Source organism: Brachyistius frenatus, unplaced genomic scaffold, assembly GCF_029030835.1.
Source record: "Brachyistius frenatus isolate BFR_SWC_R1_liver_20210118 unplaced genomic scaffold, ASM2903083v1 Contig_5, whole genome shotgun sequence".
NCBI classification, from domain to species: Eukaryota; Metazoa; Chordata; class Actinopteri; family Embiotocidae; genus Brachyistius; species Brachyistius frenatus.
Genome location: NW_027210604.1, coordinates 4,551,536 through 4,570,380, shown reverse-complemented (window position 1 = coordinate 4,570,380; position 18,845 = coordinate 4,551,536). Strand labels below are relative to the sequence as shown.

General features: G+C 38.6%; 1 protein-coding gene across 2 annotated transcripts in view; it reads right to left on the bottom strand.

Moving 5' to 3' along the window:
- gabra6b (gamma-aminobutyric acid type A receptor subunit alpha6b) overlaps positions 1 to 18,072 on the bottom strand; it is a 29,443-nt gene extending 11,371 nt beyond the window's left edge. The window contains exons 1-8 of one of the 2 annotated variants that reach the window (XM_069718025.1): positions 17,658 to 18,072; positions 17,382 to 17,506; positions 16,904 to 16,971; positions 15,717 to 15,937; positions 14,328 to 14,410; positions 13,787 to 13,930; positions 13,311 to 13,463; positions 8,648 to 8,934 (exon numbers count right to left, since the gene is read on the bottom strand). In XM_069718025.1, coding sequence (XP_069574126.1) covers positions 8,648 to 8,934; positions 13,311 to 13,463; positions 13,787 to 13,930; positions 14,328 to 14,410; positions 15,717 to 15,937; positions 16,904 to 16,971; positions 17,382 to 17,506; positions 17,658 to 17,746 — 1,170 coding nt within the window. In that variant the 5' untranslated portion in view covers positions 17,747 to 18,072. The remainder of the gene's footprint in view (positions 1 to 8,647; positions 8,935 to 13,310; positions 13,464 to 13,786; positions 13,931 to 14,327; positions 14,411 to 15,716; positions 15,938 to 16,903; positions 16,972 to 17,381; positions 17,507 to 17,657) is intronic. The other variant, XM_069718032.1, reaches the window with a different exon arrangement.
- Between the last annotated feature and the right edge of the window lie 773 nt (positions 18,073 to 18,845).

Sequence of the window (18,845 nt, the reverse complement as noted above, 5' to 3'; positions counted from 1 at the left end):
TTTGCTGCTATAATTCAGTTTCACCCCAGACCATATTGTAATGTTTATGAGCATCTTATTTATTAATAACAGTGTTTAACCTTCCAAAAATGTCAAGAATCAGGTCCGGACAATAAATGCTTAATATCACCATTGATTGGCCTAACACTATAACTTCCTGTGTCTGTTTCAAATTAACAACCCTTGTTTCAGATGAAAAGCCCTCCATCATTTCATACACGGTCCAGCATATACTAGTAGGTTTCGACCTGGTCTCTAATAATTAAAATCGTTGTCCCCTTGATTGAATAGATTATAGTTGTGAATGTAAAGAATATCCCCCTAGTATCTTTTATTCACTGTAGAAATTCAGAATCGGCCAATACACCCACCAACAAAAGGGGCACTTATTTTTTTTTCTTTCTACTTCAAATCAAGCACTGATACTATTCAATTTATTTTAGGCAAGTTCTGCACCATATTTGCATTTGATTTGTTTTAAATTTTCCACCCAAACAAGTATATGACTCTGAAATAAACCATACTTTTGCAGAATAATGTTCATTACAGTGTAGCCAGTTGTACATACGTTTTAAGAAATAAACTCCTTATAGTACACTGAACAGTCCAGCTTTTAGCTGTCTGGCTTATTCACTTCTCTCTGAATGTTTTTTTTTCAGACTGTCTTGGAACTAAAACTGAACTTGTGAGATTTAGGCTGGATTTGTGAGGCTACAGGATTACATGCTCCTTTACAGGTTGAGAGACTATTAAACTGTTACAGTCCTCTGGTTTAGAGGAACCTTTCCAAAAATGCATGATGGCCAGATTCCTTGACTTATTCAATTTCACAAAAATGTATATATTTCCAACTGCAACATTTTCATGTGACAGTAAATGCACAAATAAAAACAGTAGTGAATATTCATCAAATGTAAATTTTGTTGTACACAATAGATTGATGGAGCATTGATGCCATTTTCCAAAACAACCTCATCAGTCATTCCATGGTAGCTAATCTGAGATATACAATCATTCTTGGAGGGTGGACTTTTTTTTTTTTTTCAACATCAGTGACTGCATCAAATGTATCTATTATTTTGACTTTTTGAGTATGGGGTGTTTTGCACCTTTCAAGCTACACTAACATGATATGTGCTTGTGACAAAGAGAAAGAGAGAGGGGAGAAAAATAAATATGCCGTATTATTTTAAATCATTCCATTCTCCCCATGCTTCAATAGAGTGTTACGGAGATAAGAGCACATGTGTAATGGAGGTTGTGAAAGGTGTATGAAGTAGAACAAGGAATTAAAAAATGGATAGATTTGTAAAGCATTACAGCAAGATGACTTTGGTGAAGGGCTGTGGGAGAGTGTCCTAGTGATCTAACTACTGGTCATTTTCACGTTAAGTTCTCATCACTAAATAACACTGTGTATCCTTGAGTGAGGCACTGAACTGTACATAAGATCCTGCAGTGAGTCCACATTGCTTGCTTTGCCTTTGTACGGTGTACTGTAGGTATGTGCAGCTGATCCAAGTGACAAGCTGTTTTTGATGGTGACAACAGGCTTGCTGGGCTTCTTCCTGGTCAAATCCCAGAGGGATCAGCTCTTCTTCCCCTTATCCACTGCTCTAGATTTCAGCAAACCCACTTTGACACAGAGGGAGGATGGGTACTAACTTATAGATGTATGGATGTCCCAGAGAACAAAAGAGAACTGCGGCACACAAAATACTGCTGCATTAGCCTCAAAATGAACAAAAACATGAGGCAAACATTATGCAAAGTAAACCTAGACAAGGTTGGATCTATTGGATCATGAGATCAAGGATGGAGTTGTCCAAGTGTACAAAATCCGAATCTGAACTTCAATGATGCTGCAGAGCTGTGCTTAGTCTGTGCATAATCTCAAACAATGGCCTAATCCATTTTTTGTCTACGTATTGCAGTCTTATGTTCAGATATGTTAATCTGGGAAAACCAGGCCACAGGGGCAGTTCAGCATATGGAGAACATGTGCTGCTGCTGCTGCTAATGAAGGATTTAATGAAGTGTTTTCGTTGGAACATTGTGCACAGTGGACGCAGCAGAAATACTGTGCACGATGTTCTAACTCGTCGGACACTAAGTGTTACACATCTACGTACTGGTATAATACAAAATAAGGAGTGCCAATAATTCTTACCAGGACTGTGAATGAAAACATGAATTTATCATGTTTCCTCAAATTGGTCACACTTGACTCATGCTAGTACTTGTAATTTATACTTTTATTTCTGTAACTTTATGGGAAGTCTATTTCCTTCTGTTTCTGACATGGTGTTAGGAATTGGACTGTGACTATGGCAGCTTCCATCCTTGGAAGCATGATCAAATAGATTTGAAACCTTGTTCAATCAATTATCCAATGACATTTTGCACACCTGATCTAGGTTGATTATTCTGTATATGTTGTTTGCCTTGTGTCTTTGTCCACCTTAACTCTGATGAAGACACAGCAGTGTTGGGACGTTTGTCTGTATGCATAATTAAAGGCTGTGAATCATAAGTGTGCTCTAGTTTGATGTCTTTCAACTGAGGAGCACCGGCTTTAGCTTAAATTTGTCGGAAGACGTACGGAGAACCTTGTTTTAACTGGATGTTTGGATGTTTTTTGGGAGTGGATATCCATGCATCGGGGTGCGTGGGTGCTATATATGAGCGTGTAATGTATAATTTATAGTGTATGTGTAGGTGTATGTACGAAAAAAGATTACACTAGCTGTGGACCACCACTGTGGCAGTTAGTACATATCAGTGGGTGTTGAGTGGGTGTATGCTTGTGGATGATTACCAGAATGTGATGGAGATGGATATGTGTATGTTAATGCACTTTACATGCTAATATATTTGAGGCAAGGCAGTAAGTACCCTGAATACATCAGCTCTGACACGTACAACAACTCAGCACAAACTGAACCACTCACAGACAAAGCTAACAAGTGAAAAGAAACAGACTACCGGATCATCAGGTGACAATGAAATATAATTTTACGCATTTACACCATTTAAATATAACACAGCATTCTTAAAATCTACTGTGGAAAATATGTTACAAGATTGTAGTGTGTTATTCATGAAAACCACACTTTGAAATACTTTGATTTTCACAACCATCACCACCTCTTAGTTATACAAGTTCATTTTCCAACTTGAACTATCGTGTAATATTCGCCTATACTGTAGCTTGCAGAATCCAGAGAGAATTATAAAGAAAAGTAATAAAGCATTCAAAACCACTAGTTACAACCACAGTAAATGATTCATTAACCCTGTTATCCTCACTAGAACCTTAGAGGAAGAGTCGGAATAGACCACAAATATCTACTCCGAATGATAAAATGGCTGCTCAGGGTGAAGGTAATGTTGAAGACGTTGGTTTTGACCCACGCAAACATTTAGTCATTACAAACACACAAAGGGTATCTCTTAGATGACTGACATAGATTTTAAGATCCAAACACCTGTTACTGAACAAGGGGCAATATGTATTATATCTCACAAGTTTGCATACACATTGCGAATGATACACATGCACGAGCAACTGGTTGACACAGTATACTGTTTTGGGGGCTTTGTGGAGTATCTGACCAAGGGCAGGGGAGCTGTATGCTGTCCAGACTGTAAAGCTCCTGATTGCAAATTTAGGATTTGTGATATTGGGCTATATAAATAAAACTAATTTGACTTGACTCCTTTATAGACTCCAGGGGGTCTTCATGCAAATGCCTAGAGTGCACGGATGTGATAAAATGTGTTAAAGACATAGATGAAAGGAGGGTCTTCATGATCCCGTTTCATGTTAGTTCACCGATCTGCAGTTGGTCGTTATAACAGGCCAAAAGAACATTGCAATGAGCCATTCAATATCCATTCAGTTTAATTATCAGGATGACGGGACAATTTGAAAATCAAAGCCATCCTGATTTAATCACCAGTTGTCTGATTGCAGAAACCTGTGGCTGGGCCTATAAATAAAGATCACTTCTATCTATCTCGCTCCTCTGTCTTTTTTCCCCTAACAAATGTTTTATTTTCTGCTAATTTATTGCACCACCTACTCATGCACACCACTGACAATGCATGCAGCACCCTTTACTCACAGCGATAACCATCTCTTCTGTCCTTTATGTTTACAGTTGTATATTTGATTCATTAAATGCACCATTTATGTTATGTTGTTGTGAGATTTCCATCCCTGTTGTGGCTTTACTTGACAGTCATAACAGGTCGTAGTGTTTTAAATCGTGACTGGGGGACGGCTGTTTCTATTCCCAGTGATACACCATTGTTTTTTTTGTTTTTTCCCTTTTCTCTGTGTAATGAAGAGTGTTCCCTCCTACATATTTGGTGAAAGCAGTCATTTTCCATGATGCATCCCTCCCACTCCCTCTTTCTCTCAGTGTAACTCTCTCTAACACACACACACACAACACAAAAACAAACCACACTGGCCCCTTACATCCATCTTTCCATCTTGCTCCATAAAAAAAAATGGACTAGGCCAGCTTTCTCAGCCCCCACTGTGCTTCATTGTGGTGGCTGGTCTCTGTCTTTTGAGCCTGCAATGATCTGCTGGATATTCCCTTAATCTATGGCTCTTACATAATCTGCAGCAATATCGTTCACAGAGCCACTGGCTGTCTCCTCGTGTCACTCTCTGTGGTTATCACACAGTTACAGGGACGGAGAGAGGACTGGGAGAGAGGATGGATGGATGATACTGTAGATAGATAGATGGATAAGACATTGTATAGAGTGATGAGTGAATTGTATGGATGGGGGGGGGGCATAGTTTACGTGCATGCATATACGCGTCTGTATATGTGTTTGACTGTGTGTTGCAGACTACATGTGGCTGTGTATTGTGTGAGGACAACTGTGGATGAAGTAGAGATTGTGGGGTTTCAGTGTGTGTATGTGGACAGCACACTCAAGCAAAAAGAGTGGGAGCAAGGCAAAAGTGAGATGGTCAAGAGACGTGTGCGTGTGTGTGTGTGTGTGTGTGTGTGTGTGTGTGTGTGTGTGTGTGTGTGTGTGTGTGTGTGTGTGTGTGTGTGTGTGTGTGTGTGTGTGTGTGTGTGTGTGTGTGTGTGTGTGTGTGTGTATACAAGAGAGGGAGTGTGTGAAAACAGAATCAAGGGTTCACATTAGAAGCACAGTAGAGGGATTGAGAAGAAGCAGGAAAAGAGGAATCATGTTTTGTGTTGTTACACTTTTGTGTGTGGGACTGAAAGGAAGAAGGGATGGAGGTATGAATGAGTTGAAATGATTGATTTATGATTTCATCAGGAATGAAGCAAAGACTCAAAGAGAGATTGTATAGACTGTGCACATGTGAATAGTCAGGAGGGGAAGAATATATATATATATATATATATATATATATATATATATATATATATATATATATATATATATATATATATCGCAGAAAGAAGTTAAAAACAATTCAGATCGTTGAAAACAATCTTCACTCACCAAGCACTTTATCAGAAACACCTATAATACCAGGCAGGTCATTTGCTATCGAAGCAACCTAAATGGATGGATTCCCCAAGATGTTGGAAACATTCCTTGGAGATTCTGGTCCTTGTGGACATGATTGCATTGCATCATTTCTAAATGGTGTTTCTATACTTAGAAATACCTCCCGTTGGAGATGTTTTGTTTTTCCCCCATTCTGATGTTTGATGTGGACATTACTGAGACCTCTGACCTTTATCTGCATGATTTAATGTATTGCACTGCCTCCACGTTATTGGCTGATTGGATAACTGCACGAATAAGCAGGTCTAGAACTTTCCCCAATGAAGTACTCAGTCAGTGATACGCGATATAAAAAGAATATAAACCATCTGAACCAGAAAGAATGCAACAACCCAACAGAACACAATTTCATACAACACTGAGAATGTAGATGTAGAACCACTGAAAGAGCTGGCCATGCCCTTCACTACACTGACTCGAACAACCAGTCAACCTTAAAGCCATAAATCAGTCTCATCCATCAAAACCTTCAAATAACACCTTAAAAAGCATCTCGGTACACAATGGAGAGAAGAAAAAAACGCAGCAAACTGACCTACTACCAATCCCCTAACAGAGAAATCCAACTGACAGAAGCTCCAAGACTAAAAAAAATTCTGATTGGAGGCAAATGTGTAACAAAACAAAAGTAAACAACAATGTACTAGAGATTGAAAGAAGTCACTGTAAGAAATCATGAAAGCCATCAGGAGAATTTATCTGTAAGTTAACTACTGCTACCTAAGCACTGATTTCTTCTGTTGGAGTCCAAAGCATGAAAACACGAGCTAAATGAAAGTTTTTTTTAAAAGCGATTCTGGCTTTTATGACCCTACTTAAAGAAAAAAAAATATTTAACAACATATACAGTATGGGTATAACATATTAAAATAACATGTAGAGCTTTTGACATTAATATATCCGTGATGTCAAACTGGATGTGTGCAAGTACAATTTTCTTTGATGTTTTCTGTTCATATATGTTCACTTTTTTTTTTAATCATAATTACTATTTCTTCTTCATCTACTCTTTTCCCTTCAATACTGTTGCAACACAGATGCGCTAACACGTCATGCAAATAAAACAAAGAGACACTGAAACAGAATAAAAACATTAAAATTGCTATATAAAGGCAGAGCTGAGAATGGATTAAGGCAGAAGGAGAGACAAACAGAATGAGGCAAACAGGATGAAAAATAGGGACAGACTGAGCATGATACTAAAACAGCAAGTCAAACCACAGATATGAAAAGCACAATGAGTGTGAAACAGAACCAGATATACAGTATAGTGAGATAACAGTGATAGATCACATATAGACATCCAGAAACTACCTAACCTCAGTACCACAGGCTATACTGGCTGTCTTCTCCCTTATTTGTGTTAACTCTTTCCAAACAGATGTATATTGCCTTAAAAATTGCAACCTATCTTTTCCAGGTCATAACTCAATAAAACTGGAATTAAAATATAAAGTCATACACATACTTGCTGGAATCTGTCTACTGCAAGCTTTCAGCAACAAGTGTAACAGGATGGTTCATCGGGCAATTTCACCAAAATAAATGAACAAAGTTTAGTTTATAGTTCAGCATAGTATCAGCCTGATGTTACCGTTCCACATAGTTTCATTCATTTGCAGCGATAAACTAATTTAAAGCTAATGCTATTACTAAGCCAACATGTGTTTTACTTTAATGTTAAGGTGGTGATAGGTTATTGCTGCGGACTCCAAACTGTTGGCGTCTATTTACCAAAATTTGACTCTTTTGGCTTTTTTCTAGTTTCTAGTCGCCAGACATTTTATTTCAGTAGTTTTTTTGGGGGGGAACATTTATGAAAAATATTTACATTTTAAAACATGTTTGACAAAGTTAATATAAGGAGAACATCTCAGAAGAGTGTTGTCACTGCAGTGACTAAACTTCAGCTACAGTAACAAGTTATGTTGTTGCACAACTCAGTCCTGATTTGAGAGAAAAAAAATAAAAAAACACGCTGATGGTGTTTGATGAAAATATGTACAGGCATGCAACGAGGGCAAGTGCAGCCTTTTTCTGCCAGTGCATTTTCAGCTCCAATCTCCATTTATCACACCAACTCAGCAGTTTAAGGTCTGTATCAACACCGGTAATTCCACCTACACGTCACCCTTAAACATGGAAGAGTGGTCTTCCATAGAGTGAGGTTCAGACATTTTAACCCATATATGACTTAAGGCGCTCTCATTCAGTATAACCTTTAATTCTCAGATTCCATAGCAGATAGAAACATGAAATGAAAACCATTTTAGAAAAAGGAATGAAAATTTCCTTTTTGCAATGTACAAACAAGACTGTGTCAAAAACCGTGGATGAAAAACGAGGGCTTTTAATTTGAAAGGAATACAGGAAGTCACTAAATTTGATCCGGCTAATAGTGACTTTAACAGCCAGTCATGCGTCATTTGGCTGACCAATCGTGTAACTGTACACTTACTCAGACAGACTCTTGCTGTGTTTGCATTGTCCACTTGTCCACAATAGTCCACTATACAATGAACAAGTTGAGAAACAAAACACAGCATCTGTTACGTGTACAGCTTAATTGCACTGTCTGTAGCAATAGACAGCATTTAGGTCCGATAGTATCACCTAAACACGCTTGTTACATCCGGCTCTAAAGGGAGAAGTACGGAATGGTCACATCCGGTTCGAAAGGCATATAAACATAAATGCTGCATCTGATCTTAATGGGTTAAAATACAAAAAAACTAAAATTCGACTCCTATTGTATTGACACGCTATATAGAGTTTGAGTATTTAAAAGGGTGTCAGGGGAGTAAAAGCTAGATTGGGGCATCCCTAATTTCATATCATGTTTCTATCCTACCTACCTCTCTCTTTACATTGCATTTTGTTGATAACAAAAGATACTGAAAATCCAAAATGTCAAAAATCAAAGTGAAGAAGTTGAGTTTAACCTAAGACAGCAGCAGATCAGTCCTCTTCATCTGGTTAATTTTCTTTGGTACGAGTATGCACATGGTAATAATTGAACCTGACTGCTTGTTAATGCATGTGAACACAAGTGTGAACAGTGAAGCAAACTTACTGAGGAAACCTCCCCATCGTTCCCTGTGGCTGCAGCTGGAGCTGCGGCTGCGGCTGCGGCTGCAGCTGCAGCCTGAGCCGCCGCCTTCATGGCTGCTGCCTTCCGCAGCTCCCGGTTGGCCTGCAGGGTGGAGAAGTAGTTGACAGCTGCAAACTCAATCAGGGCAGAGAAGACAAAGGCGAAGCAAACGGCAATGAACCAGTCCATGGCTGTGGCATAGGAGACTTTGGGGAGGGAGTGGCGGGCGCTGATACTCAGTGTTGTCATGGTCAAGACAGTGGTGATACCTGCGTACAGGGAGGAGACAGAAGTTAGGAGCATGCTGATCTTGATTTCACTTCTTTGTACTTTAATGATTTCGTCTCTATTCTTGCTTTTGCTGATTTGGTACTGGTGTAGTACCTCAGTTGTAATGTATTTTTGTCTTTTCGAAATACTTGCACTTTTTTTAAAAGTTTTTGACAAAGTCAAGTTAGCGCCGTCTAAGCAGGCTTTGCCCTGCTTAGAGTCGTTACAGTTAAGGGAACTGCTCCTGGCACAGGAGTCATACTCGATGCGTAGACATGAAAATAGTGTTGATCTCTTTATCTCAGGCTTCCTGAGGGAAAAGTGTTATTCTCCAAATGTCACACTATTTCTTTACTATTTTAATTTCAGTCAAGCACTGAGGTACAATGAAATCTTGTTTTTTGTCATTTTGTCCTCAGTGCTACATCTTTAATCGGGGAAAAAAAAATTGAAGTCCTCTGTACATAGATTTAATGTTTTAGGAATAATTAGAAACAGTCTACTGAAACACGCTACAATCCTGCACATAAGTACTACTACACCATATGTATAGTGTTTGGATAGACTGGTTAGTTGCAGCTAAGTATGAAGTTAAGTATGAAGGAAGTTGAGGAATGATGATGAATGTTCATGGAGCTTTTTATGCTTTATACTTGTGCCTATTTCTGTGAAGCCATCATGTAACTGGGAGTGGGAGTGTTTGTCAGTGAATAACAATACAGAGGCTTGATTATGAGAGACCACTGCAATCAACTGTGATTTGGACGCACAAACAAACACACACGCAAACAACCCAAATGTATATATGAGAAAACAACTTGTGCATAAATGGCCTCTACTTAGCCTGTTCTCTCTTTTCTCCAAATCAGTATGTCAAAGCTATCAAGTTATATTTCACACTTATTTAAAGGTCCAAAATGTTCAAAACAAAACAAATTACCTAAACAAAACAATTACCTAAAATACATATAAATTCCAAATTACACAGATGTGTACTGAAGTTAGCATGTTAATCAGGCCCATCCCATTGTAACTGATTGTCTTTTTTTTTTTACCTTGATCTAGCATCCATAAAATCTAACTTAACAATCATCAGATATAAAAAAAATAATTAAAATCTAAAAAAAAAATAATAAAAAAATACCAACTAGCAGCAAGCAGAGAAAATGAAAAATGAAAATAAACTAAAGTCCTCTTGACATAAGTGGTACAAGTGATATTGCTATCAGGTACTGATACCAATTCAAATATTGAAACATGATTGAACACACAACAAAAACTGAAACTATAATTGAAGGTAGCTATTATTAACTATTCTGATGGGAGGATGTCAAAAATAAGTATTGCTGTTTTTTGTGTAAAAAATATTACGTGTCAAACAACACAATCTACTGGTTTCTGTAACATTACAAGACGTTAGCTGTATAACATGGTAATTATTAAATGTAATGTCATTGAACAAAATACTGAAACAGGCCACTGCATTGGAGTGAGTACACAATTGATTTTCCCATTGAATATCTTTGACACATGGCAGCAGCTCTGTTTCATGGCACGGGAGGAGCATTTCAGGCCGTGTGGCATTTTGGCTCAGTGAGGTTTGCCAAAAAGTCACCTGACATAATGCTAATCTGTCCGTAAGCAGACTAACCCGTGCCCCCGCACTGGCACGCCAGTGAAAGTCCCATGTATCCGTAAACATTCCTCACAAAGCCATCCAGTCTGTTGACCGGACACAAAGCACAAAGCATTCGCTAATATTTGTTTGTCTGTTAATTACTATCTCATAATATGTGCAATGGGTGAGATGAAAAAAATAACAAAGGATGAATGATGATGATGATGATGATGATGATGGTGATAGACGAAAGGAAGAACCATGAACGGATGTACGTGTGGATGGCTGAGAGTGAAAGCAACATGGCTTTTTATATCTTTCGCAGCTGAAGTAATTCTGCTTTTTTTTTTCAAGTCTGTGAAAAGTTTTTTTTAACATTCCAACAGACTGAAGTACAGACTGCCAGGATTCCTTTGAGCACTGCTTCAAAGTTTAGAAAACTTAGAATACCACTGCACAACTCTTGGGCCATTCATAAATTCTCTTTGAATATGGTTTGCAATCAGTTTGGACGACGCAAAAGCTGCATTTTAGAGCTACTGTTGATGTCCGACTTGTCATACATATTCCCTGAAATGTTTTAAAAACACAAATATGATCTGTAATTTTGCATAAGGAAAAAATGCCTCAATCTTTGGAAAAGCATTTTTCTGTGTCTTGCCCAGATTTCATCCTTATTAAGTCAGATAAAGACACTGACAACGAACATCTCTTTTAATGGGCCATTAACAAAGTACATATCTAATTCACTTTCATCAAGCTAAAGCAAGCAGGGAAAAAGGGCCATTGAACACTGCTGTCCTTGCTTTTACCAAATCCGCGCTGTAGTTGTGCACATTTCATTAGCGGTGTAGAAATTTAATGCGCCTAATAATGTCTCAAAAAGCATTTTCTACACGGCACTTCAGCTGAGAATGCTAACAGCTCTCAAATACCACCTCCTCCAACAGTCAACCGATGCTGACTGTCTCAATCTCGAGCACAAGTTGATTGCAAATGGGAGGAGGAACATGGGAAGAAAGCCTGTCAGGGTAGGGAGAGGCAAGAGAAAGAAAACGTGTAGGAGGGAGGGGGATGAAGTATAAAGACAGGATAGAAATGAAATGCTTGGGGCATTTATGTGCTTTTATAGGAAAAAAGCAAGGTACAAATTAGGCCACACTCAATTAAGTCTGCAAGACTTGTGCTCAAGGGACTTTCAGCTCTTAGAGGGCTTGTTGACAATTCAGCACACAACATATGGCTTCATGTGCTGTCAGGGTAGAGCATATCCATAAAACAATTTGTCTTCTTTTCTGTTCTCAACTTTCTATCTCACATGCACCATCCACTACATTAGTGAAACTTACATTCGCAAAATATTTTGGGTCATATCACTTCCTGTGACCCCAAGAACTTTAAGACCTCACAAGCAAGGCACTTCGAATTTAGAATTTTTTTTCACGTTTTGGATATAAAGCTTGGCCCTTTAGAAAAATAATCCAATATTAGATTTTTGTACGTGATCTCTTCTAAAATACCCAGCATGCTCTGGATTTGCCACGAGTCAATCCAGAAAATGAGCCGAATGTTTTTTTTTTTTTTTTTTTATCATATACTCAATATTGGGTGAAATGAAAACAGCAGGATGTGAGGTTAATGAGTTGCCGCAGATGTTCTTTCCACATGTGGCCTAAAATTCCTTGCTAATACTAATGATTGGAATCTACCCTCTGAAGAAGAGTGCAGGCTTGTTGGAGCGCTGGCTCGCTTCCAAAGATGAACGCAGACCACAGAATCATAATCTACAAGGCCCAGCAGAGTTCCTCCGCTCCGCTGCAGCTTGTTGAATTTTAACATAGGGAGAAAATACATTAAAAATGGTAGCAATATGGAGGGACTTTCACACTTTCCCCCCACTTTTTTTCTTTCTCTGCTCTGTCTCTGTCTTTTTTTTTGTCTGTCATTCCTCTTGGTCTATCTCTGTCTTTGTTCAGCGTCTCTCACCCTCTCTGCTCCCGAGGCTAGAGCTCGGTGGCAACTGTAGCGTAATGTAATGTGAGCAAGCGGAACCTGTGAGTGCTCGGAAGAGGGCCAAGTAAACATCCTCCCCCTCTTGGCCCTTGCATGACCAATTTCAAAAAGGACATTTATTCCCAATTAATTCAGCTCCACCACAGTGGAGGAGGGATAGAGATAATGAAGAAAGGTTAAAACAGACGGTGATGACTGTGTCTGTCTTTGTTCTCTTGCAGAAGGTTGTATTAAATGGAGTATGCTTGCAGAAAGTATGCTTGCTTGAAGTTTGTGTAGACTTTGACTCGCACTGGGGTCAAGTGGTGGGTGGTGAGTCAATAAATTGAGACAAATCGAGAACTTGAAGAAATTAAAGTGGAGAAGAAAACCTTGTTGCGAAAACTCTTCCAATGTGTAAAACTCATACGAAAGTATAAGACACTACACCATAATGGACGCACAGCTTCACAAACTGCTGTTGTTTCAATGAATTGACTTGATTTACATTTACTCCTTTCTTTAAAGTAATTGCAATCATGCAAAAATAATAACTGAGAACAAATGATCTGCAACACTATAATACTACAAGTTTTGTCAGAAGAAACAAGAAAAGTTCCTGAATTCTCAAAATGACTCCATTACAACAGGAGATTTATGCGGAGCATGTGTTTTTCCATGTTCCTAAGTCTACGTCAACATCCCTTTACACTTGAAAGTTTGGAAAATAGACTGGAAACATAAGTGAATTTAAAGAAATCTTACCAAACACAGTCCGAGCTGGAACTGATTCCTTATTAATCCAGAAGGAGACTTGGGCCAGGATGACAGTCATTATACAGGGAATGTAGGTTTGAATTAAGAAGAAGCCCATTTTCCTTTGGAGGTGGAAGTGCACTGTCATGATGACATATTCACCTGGGAGAGTAACCAACAGAGAAATTTGATGCTGTCAAGAAATTTGTAGTTATAGAGATGATGGACTGCTGTACTGTATATAATTAGCATTCATCTTTCCAAAAGCTAATATAACCACTTGGTATTGGTGATAATCAATCATGTGTTGCTCATAGTTGCAAACATATTAAAAAGTTCTACTTGCAGGCATAATTGTATATTTTTAAAGATATCTTGGTTTAGAATACAACTTTTTATGAATTTTTATCAACTCAGAGCTTTAAATCAGTGATTTTAACACGTTCAGCACAGTTATGAGCACATTTCTAAAGATCTCTGCTTACCCGTGTTGGACTTTAGCCTCTCGCTTGATACTGTCTGACCAATGAGGTCGTACTGCAGCAAACTGGATGATTCCTGTGGCACTTCAACAGATGACAAAGGACCTTTCTTCCATGTGTACACAATTTCACTTATGGGATAAGCATCTAAACAGGACGGATAAAATAGTTATTAAAAACCTTTCTTAAGACTTTGCTCTCTGAAAAGTCATTAAAAAAAAAACATCAAAAATTTTGATTATAACAAACAAAGAGGCAAATATTCCTACTGCTTAGTTGCTGGCTTTTAAAACTAACTTTATTCTAACTTGTTTCTCCATCTTTATAAAGAAGAAACCAAATGAATAAATAAGCATACCAGCAAATAAGCCAACATACTTGATAAGGAACCCCTTGCATATATTCTTCACAGTTCCCACATGTACAGTGTGTGACATTTCAAAAATAAATATTTGTCGGGCCGTCAGTTACGCCATGACAGAGTGATCATTTGAGAATGACACCATCTGTCAGACCAGTGAAGCTTAACAAACGACAAACTCACAACTTCCAAACTTGAGTGGGCAAGCATGGCCGTCCATCGGGAAGTTCATCAGACGCATGGGGCACTCTGCATTTATAGTTAATCTGTCAGAATAGAGAGGAGTTGAAGTGAGTGTTTGATTTATATTTGATATGCTGATACCGGCTACTTAATGGCTGCTGTTTTAAACTGGATCTAATTAGTGTGGTGCCATGCTGTGCAATGGAAAAACATATATGTATACATATATATATATATATATATATATATATATATATATATATATGTATTGATACATTCCTTCAATGTATCAATGGATGTAGATATATTACTCAGTTTTATTGGTCATGTAGATACTTGTAATAATGTTCTTGTTTATCAGAGTGAAAGCGAATACAAGCATTCACTGCCGCTAAGTAGGTCAAAACTTTGAGGAAATTTCTCCAGCACACAGATGGAGGGGGACAACTGATACTAAATGATTTAATTATTTAACACTCACGTACAACATGTTTTCACTGTAAGCCTCTGTGACTCAAAAAAGTTTAGTGCAAGACATTTGATGCATTCTGGGTCGCTAACAGGGACGAATTTAGTTTAAAGCCCAAACTGTCAGAACAGCACTTTTTTTTATGACATTAAAAAGTGCCGGCTGCATTTGTTGTGTTGTCTGTAACTAAGGCTTAATCATCCAAGTGAGATGCATTTTCCCACCAATTTTAAGCCAAATAACTAAACTGCATAACAGAAAAGGGAAGGACTTTTTCCTACATTTTTATTACACAATATTTAGTGCCTGCCATTTGAAGATCTAGTGCCTCTAAGACTCTTCCAAAATTCTCCCAGTAAAGCGCTGCAGCCAACTAAAGCAGAGCTACCTGGCGTTATCCCATTGGAGCTAATGCCTCACCTCAGACAAGACTAACATCCACACTGAAGGCCACTTCACCTTCATGGTTGATGTCCGCCCTCTTATCTGCAGCCAACACTCCTTTCAGCTCCATAGAAATTAATATGTTATGACTTTGTATCATATTAAAGTTACCTAAAAGGATTAAACAAAGATTTTGAACTTGATCTTGAAACGTTTTAAAGTAAAGTTGGTCTACTTAGATAATCTAATTTTTTTTTTTTTAAGTCTGAGGTTGTGCCATCATCGACTCTAGAGGCATTTATTTTTTCATGCTACACATCTCCTTTTGGAACAAAGCTAGAGTCATGTTTGTTTGAATTGCCTTCCAGGCCTGTTTTCAAAATCAGATGGCACATATCTTGTTTTTGGAATGGCACTCTTCATTTCTTTTCATGTCTGTGTATATTCTTGGATGCTTGTTTATTTGATTCGCTTTCCAGGTCTCTGCTCTATTCCGGTCTTGGCTGGGTTTGGATCTCACTGTCCAGCACTGTTACCTCATGGTGTAGAGGATAGTTCCGTTCTGCATGATGCGGAACAGCTTGTTGGGGGTGGTCATGTTGTGAGAGATCGACCTCTTGCCATTCCGGAAAAAGGTGTCCGGTGTCCAGATCTTGCTGACCATCAAGTTGTTGAGCCGCAGGATCTCGATGGGGCCCTCGAATTTTAGCCGTTCGTCAATCCATGTCTGACGAAAGAACACGTCCATGGTGTATTCCTGGATAGAGGTTAGAGTGTGAGTTCAGGATTTATTTACTACCACCAACCTACTGCTGGTGCTGCTTCTGCTCCTGCATCTACTATCTCCTGCGGCTAATATCTACTACCCCCAGACAGAATGGCAGATGGGTTTGTGAGCCATGGTTTTGAAGGAACCTGCTGGATAGAGAATTGACAGTGTGATGAGTTGTTTTCTCTTTCTGTTTTTTGTGGGTTTTTTCTCGTTTTTTTTCTGGACTACTCTGCTATAGCTGCCAGTATATAATTGAAAAGTTTCATTATCTAAAAATAGCCCTACAACGTAATGGAGTATTTTCTTGAATATTAGATCTTTATCTTATCTAGTATTTATGGACTATCAGATTGCAAATCAAGTGAATAAATAGATTGATTTATGATTAATACAGTAAAAATGTATCGTTTATTTCATCTGTACAGTCAGAATGAAACTACAGTATGAGCCCACCCTGCTTTTAGATAAAATGGATGACCTTGCTTTCCTAAAGAGCTGTTTACATGCCTCTCAATAGTACTGCCACCATCACATGGCAGCTCAAGTAGGCTTTATAGTCTGTGGAGCAATATCTAAAGTCTGAAGACTCAACGAGTAGAAAAGAGTGTACAGTACAACAGACATACATCCCTCAGACTATCCCATGGTAGGAGTAGCCAGCCTATCCTGTCCCAACATCAGCCGCATCGCTATCTCCCTCTCTGGCTGGGGGATTGTCAACCAGATTAAAATCCTAAGCTGCACTAATGACATCCTGCCCAAATGCTGGAATAACGAAGGCTGGGAGGCTATATGCACAGTTACAATAAAAACTGTACATTTCTTTCTTGTTTTCATACGATGACATTTACTTGTTTGGAAAGAAATGAAACACATGCATGTGAAAGGCAACCAGTGAATTTGCCTGTGCATCCTGTATCAGTATTTCAGCGGTCCGTCTGGTTTACATACCATCTCAACATCTGACACAGGTCCAAAGCTGGTGACAAAGATGTCAGTTTTGACCTCTGTAACTGGACCTACAGTAAAAGCATAAGTAGTTGCTTTGACACAGACAAAATCTTTGGATCAGACAATTTAATCTTTGTCTAAATATAAAGGAATTCAAATTAAAGCTATCTTTAAAATATATCCCATTAAAATGGCCACTGGAAATCCAATTGTATTTGATAAACAACAACAAAGAAATGAAACAGCATAAAGTTTAGTCTAAATTGATTCTCAAACCTGGTTTTTAGTTGTTAGCTGGTAATTTTGTCATAAGTTAAAAGAAAATAAACTGTTATATTTCACTATGCAGCACAGAAACTAAATGTATGAGGCACACACAACTACTGGAGTAAAACTTTATCCTCTGAGGAAAGGAATATCGATCCAATATTTGAGGCAATATTATATAAAATTCAATTTGACATGGTCATTAGCATACCTCCAAATCCAGGTCGCAGCCTGTTGTCATAGCCATCCAGCAATCTATCCAATATACGCGTGATGTTATCCAAATAGATATTGCTGTCACCGGGCTGATTTCCCCAAACACTGCTCACACTGTAACTAAAGTACATACACACTGATGAAAGCTCATTTCAACAGATAAGAAGACAGCTGAATATGCAGAGTTTGTCAAATGCAAACCCATCCACAGTCTGTGGTTGCCGTGCGTAAAAGTCCGAGAACATGCAGAGAAAAGAGTTGCCATACTCACCAAGACAGAAATAAGCAAGTTAAAAGGAAAGCCATGCCTCGCAAACACCCGACGACTAGAAATCCCAGGTCAACTTTTAAAATCAGCATATTCCATCACGTAAAAGCATGATTAAATGCGGGTCAGGTCTTCCTTTAGTTGTAAACCGTGAGAGGATATCGCGCCAGTCCTGCACGACTTGACTTCCCCCTCTAGTGCGGTTGCGCCCGCCTCAGCCTGAATCGTTCAGCTGGAAAAACCTAAAGAGTTTTTTAAGAGAGTGAAGAGGAGGGACGAAGGGGCTCCAACATTTTCCGAACAAAGCATTTTACAAAAAAATACACCGGTCTGAAGTGCAATTTTGATATTTAGAGAATCTTTCTGTGTGATTAAATTAATAACGGTTTCAGTGGCTTTTTGATTAAGAAGGTTGAAGAGAAAAGAGCGATGGAGGGAAACAGAGAGAGAGAGAGAGAGAGGAGGAGGAGGGAGAAGTAGAGAAAGAGAGCTAGCACAAATACAGTACTATTATATCAATGGACTGAATACCCGGGGACCTTTTGAATGCAGTCATTTTATATCATATTTTGCTACCACCTTCTTAGCCTTTTTAATATGTATGCATGTATATATGTGTGTGTGTGTGTGTGTGTGTGTGTGTGTGTGTGTGTGTGTGTGTGTGTGTGTGTGTGTGTGTGTGTGTGTGTGTGTGTGTGTGTGTGTGTGTGTCATGCAAAAACATAAAATTGCAACTGGAGCAAAGCATGATTCATATAGTGGTTGGGTGGTTTGAGTGGAGTGGGTGGTAGGTACATTTAGTGCACCTTCAAACTCCATAGACCAAGAACAAGGGGGAAACACCACACTGTCAAAGTCAGCTATTCCTACAGAGCCTACATGAGTTTATTTGTGCTGCAAAAACACAATTCAAGAAATTGCATCATATTAACTGGTGCTTCATAAAGTTGAGCTTTCAGTGGCACATCTAATACTGTGCACCTCCACCAACTCGTGGTTCATGACACAGAGGAAAAACTTTACAGGCCAAATGCAAAAGTCAAACTTTTCTCTTTATTTTTTTTGTTGTTCATTTACTCTTAAATATGATCATCATATGATCTCAAGGTTGGTGAACAATAAGAGTTACAGTAAGCACTGAGTGGGAGGAAGAGTTACTGTACTACCACTACTGTGGAAAAATGCTAATTA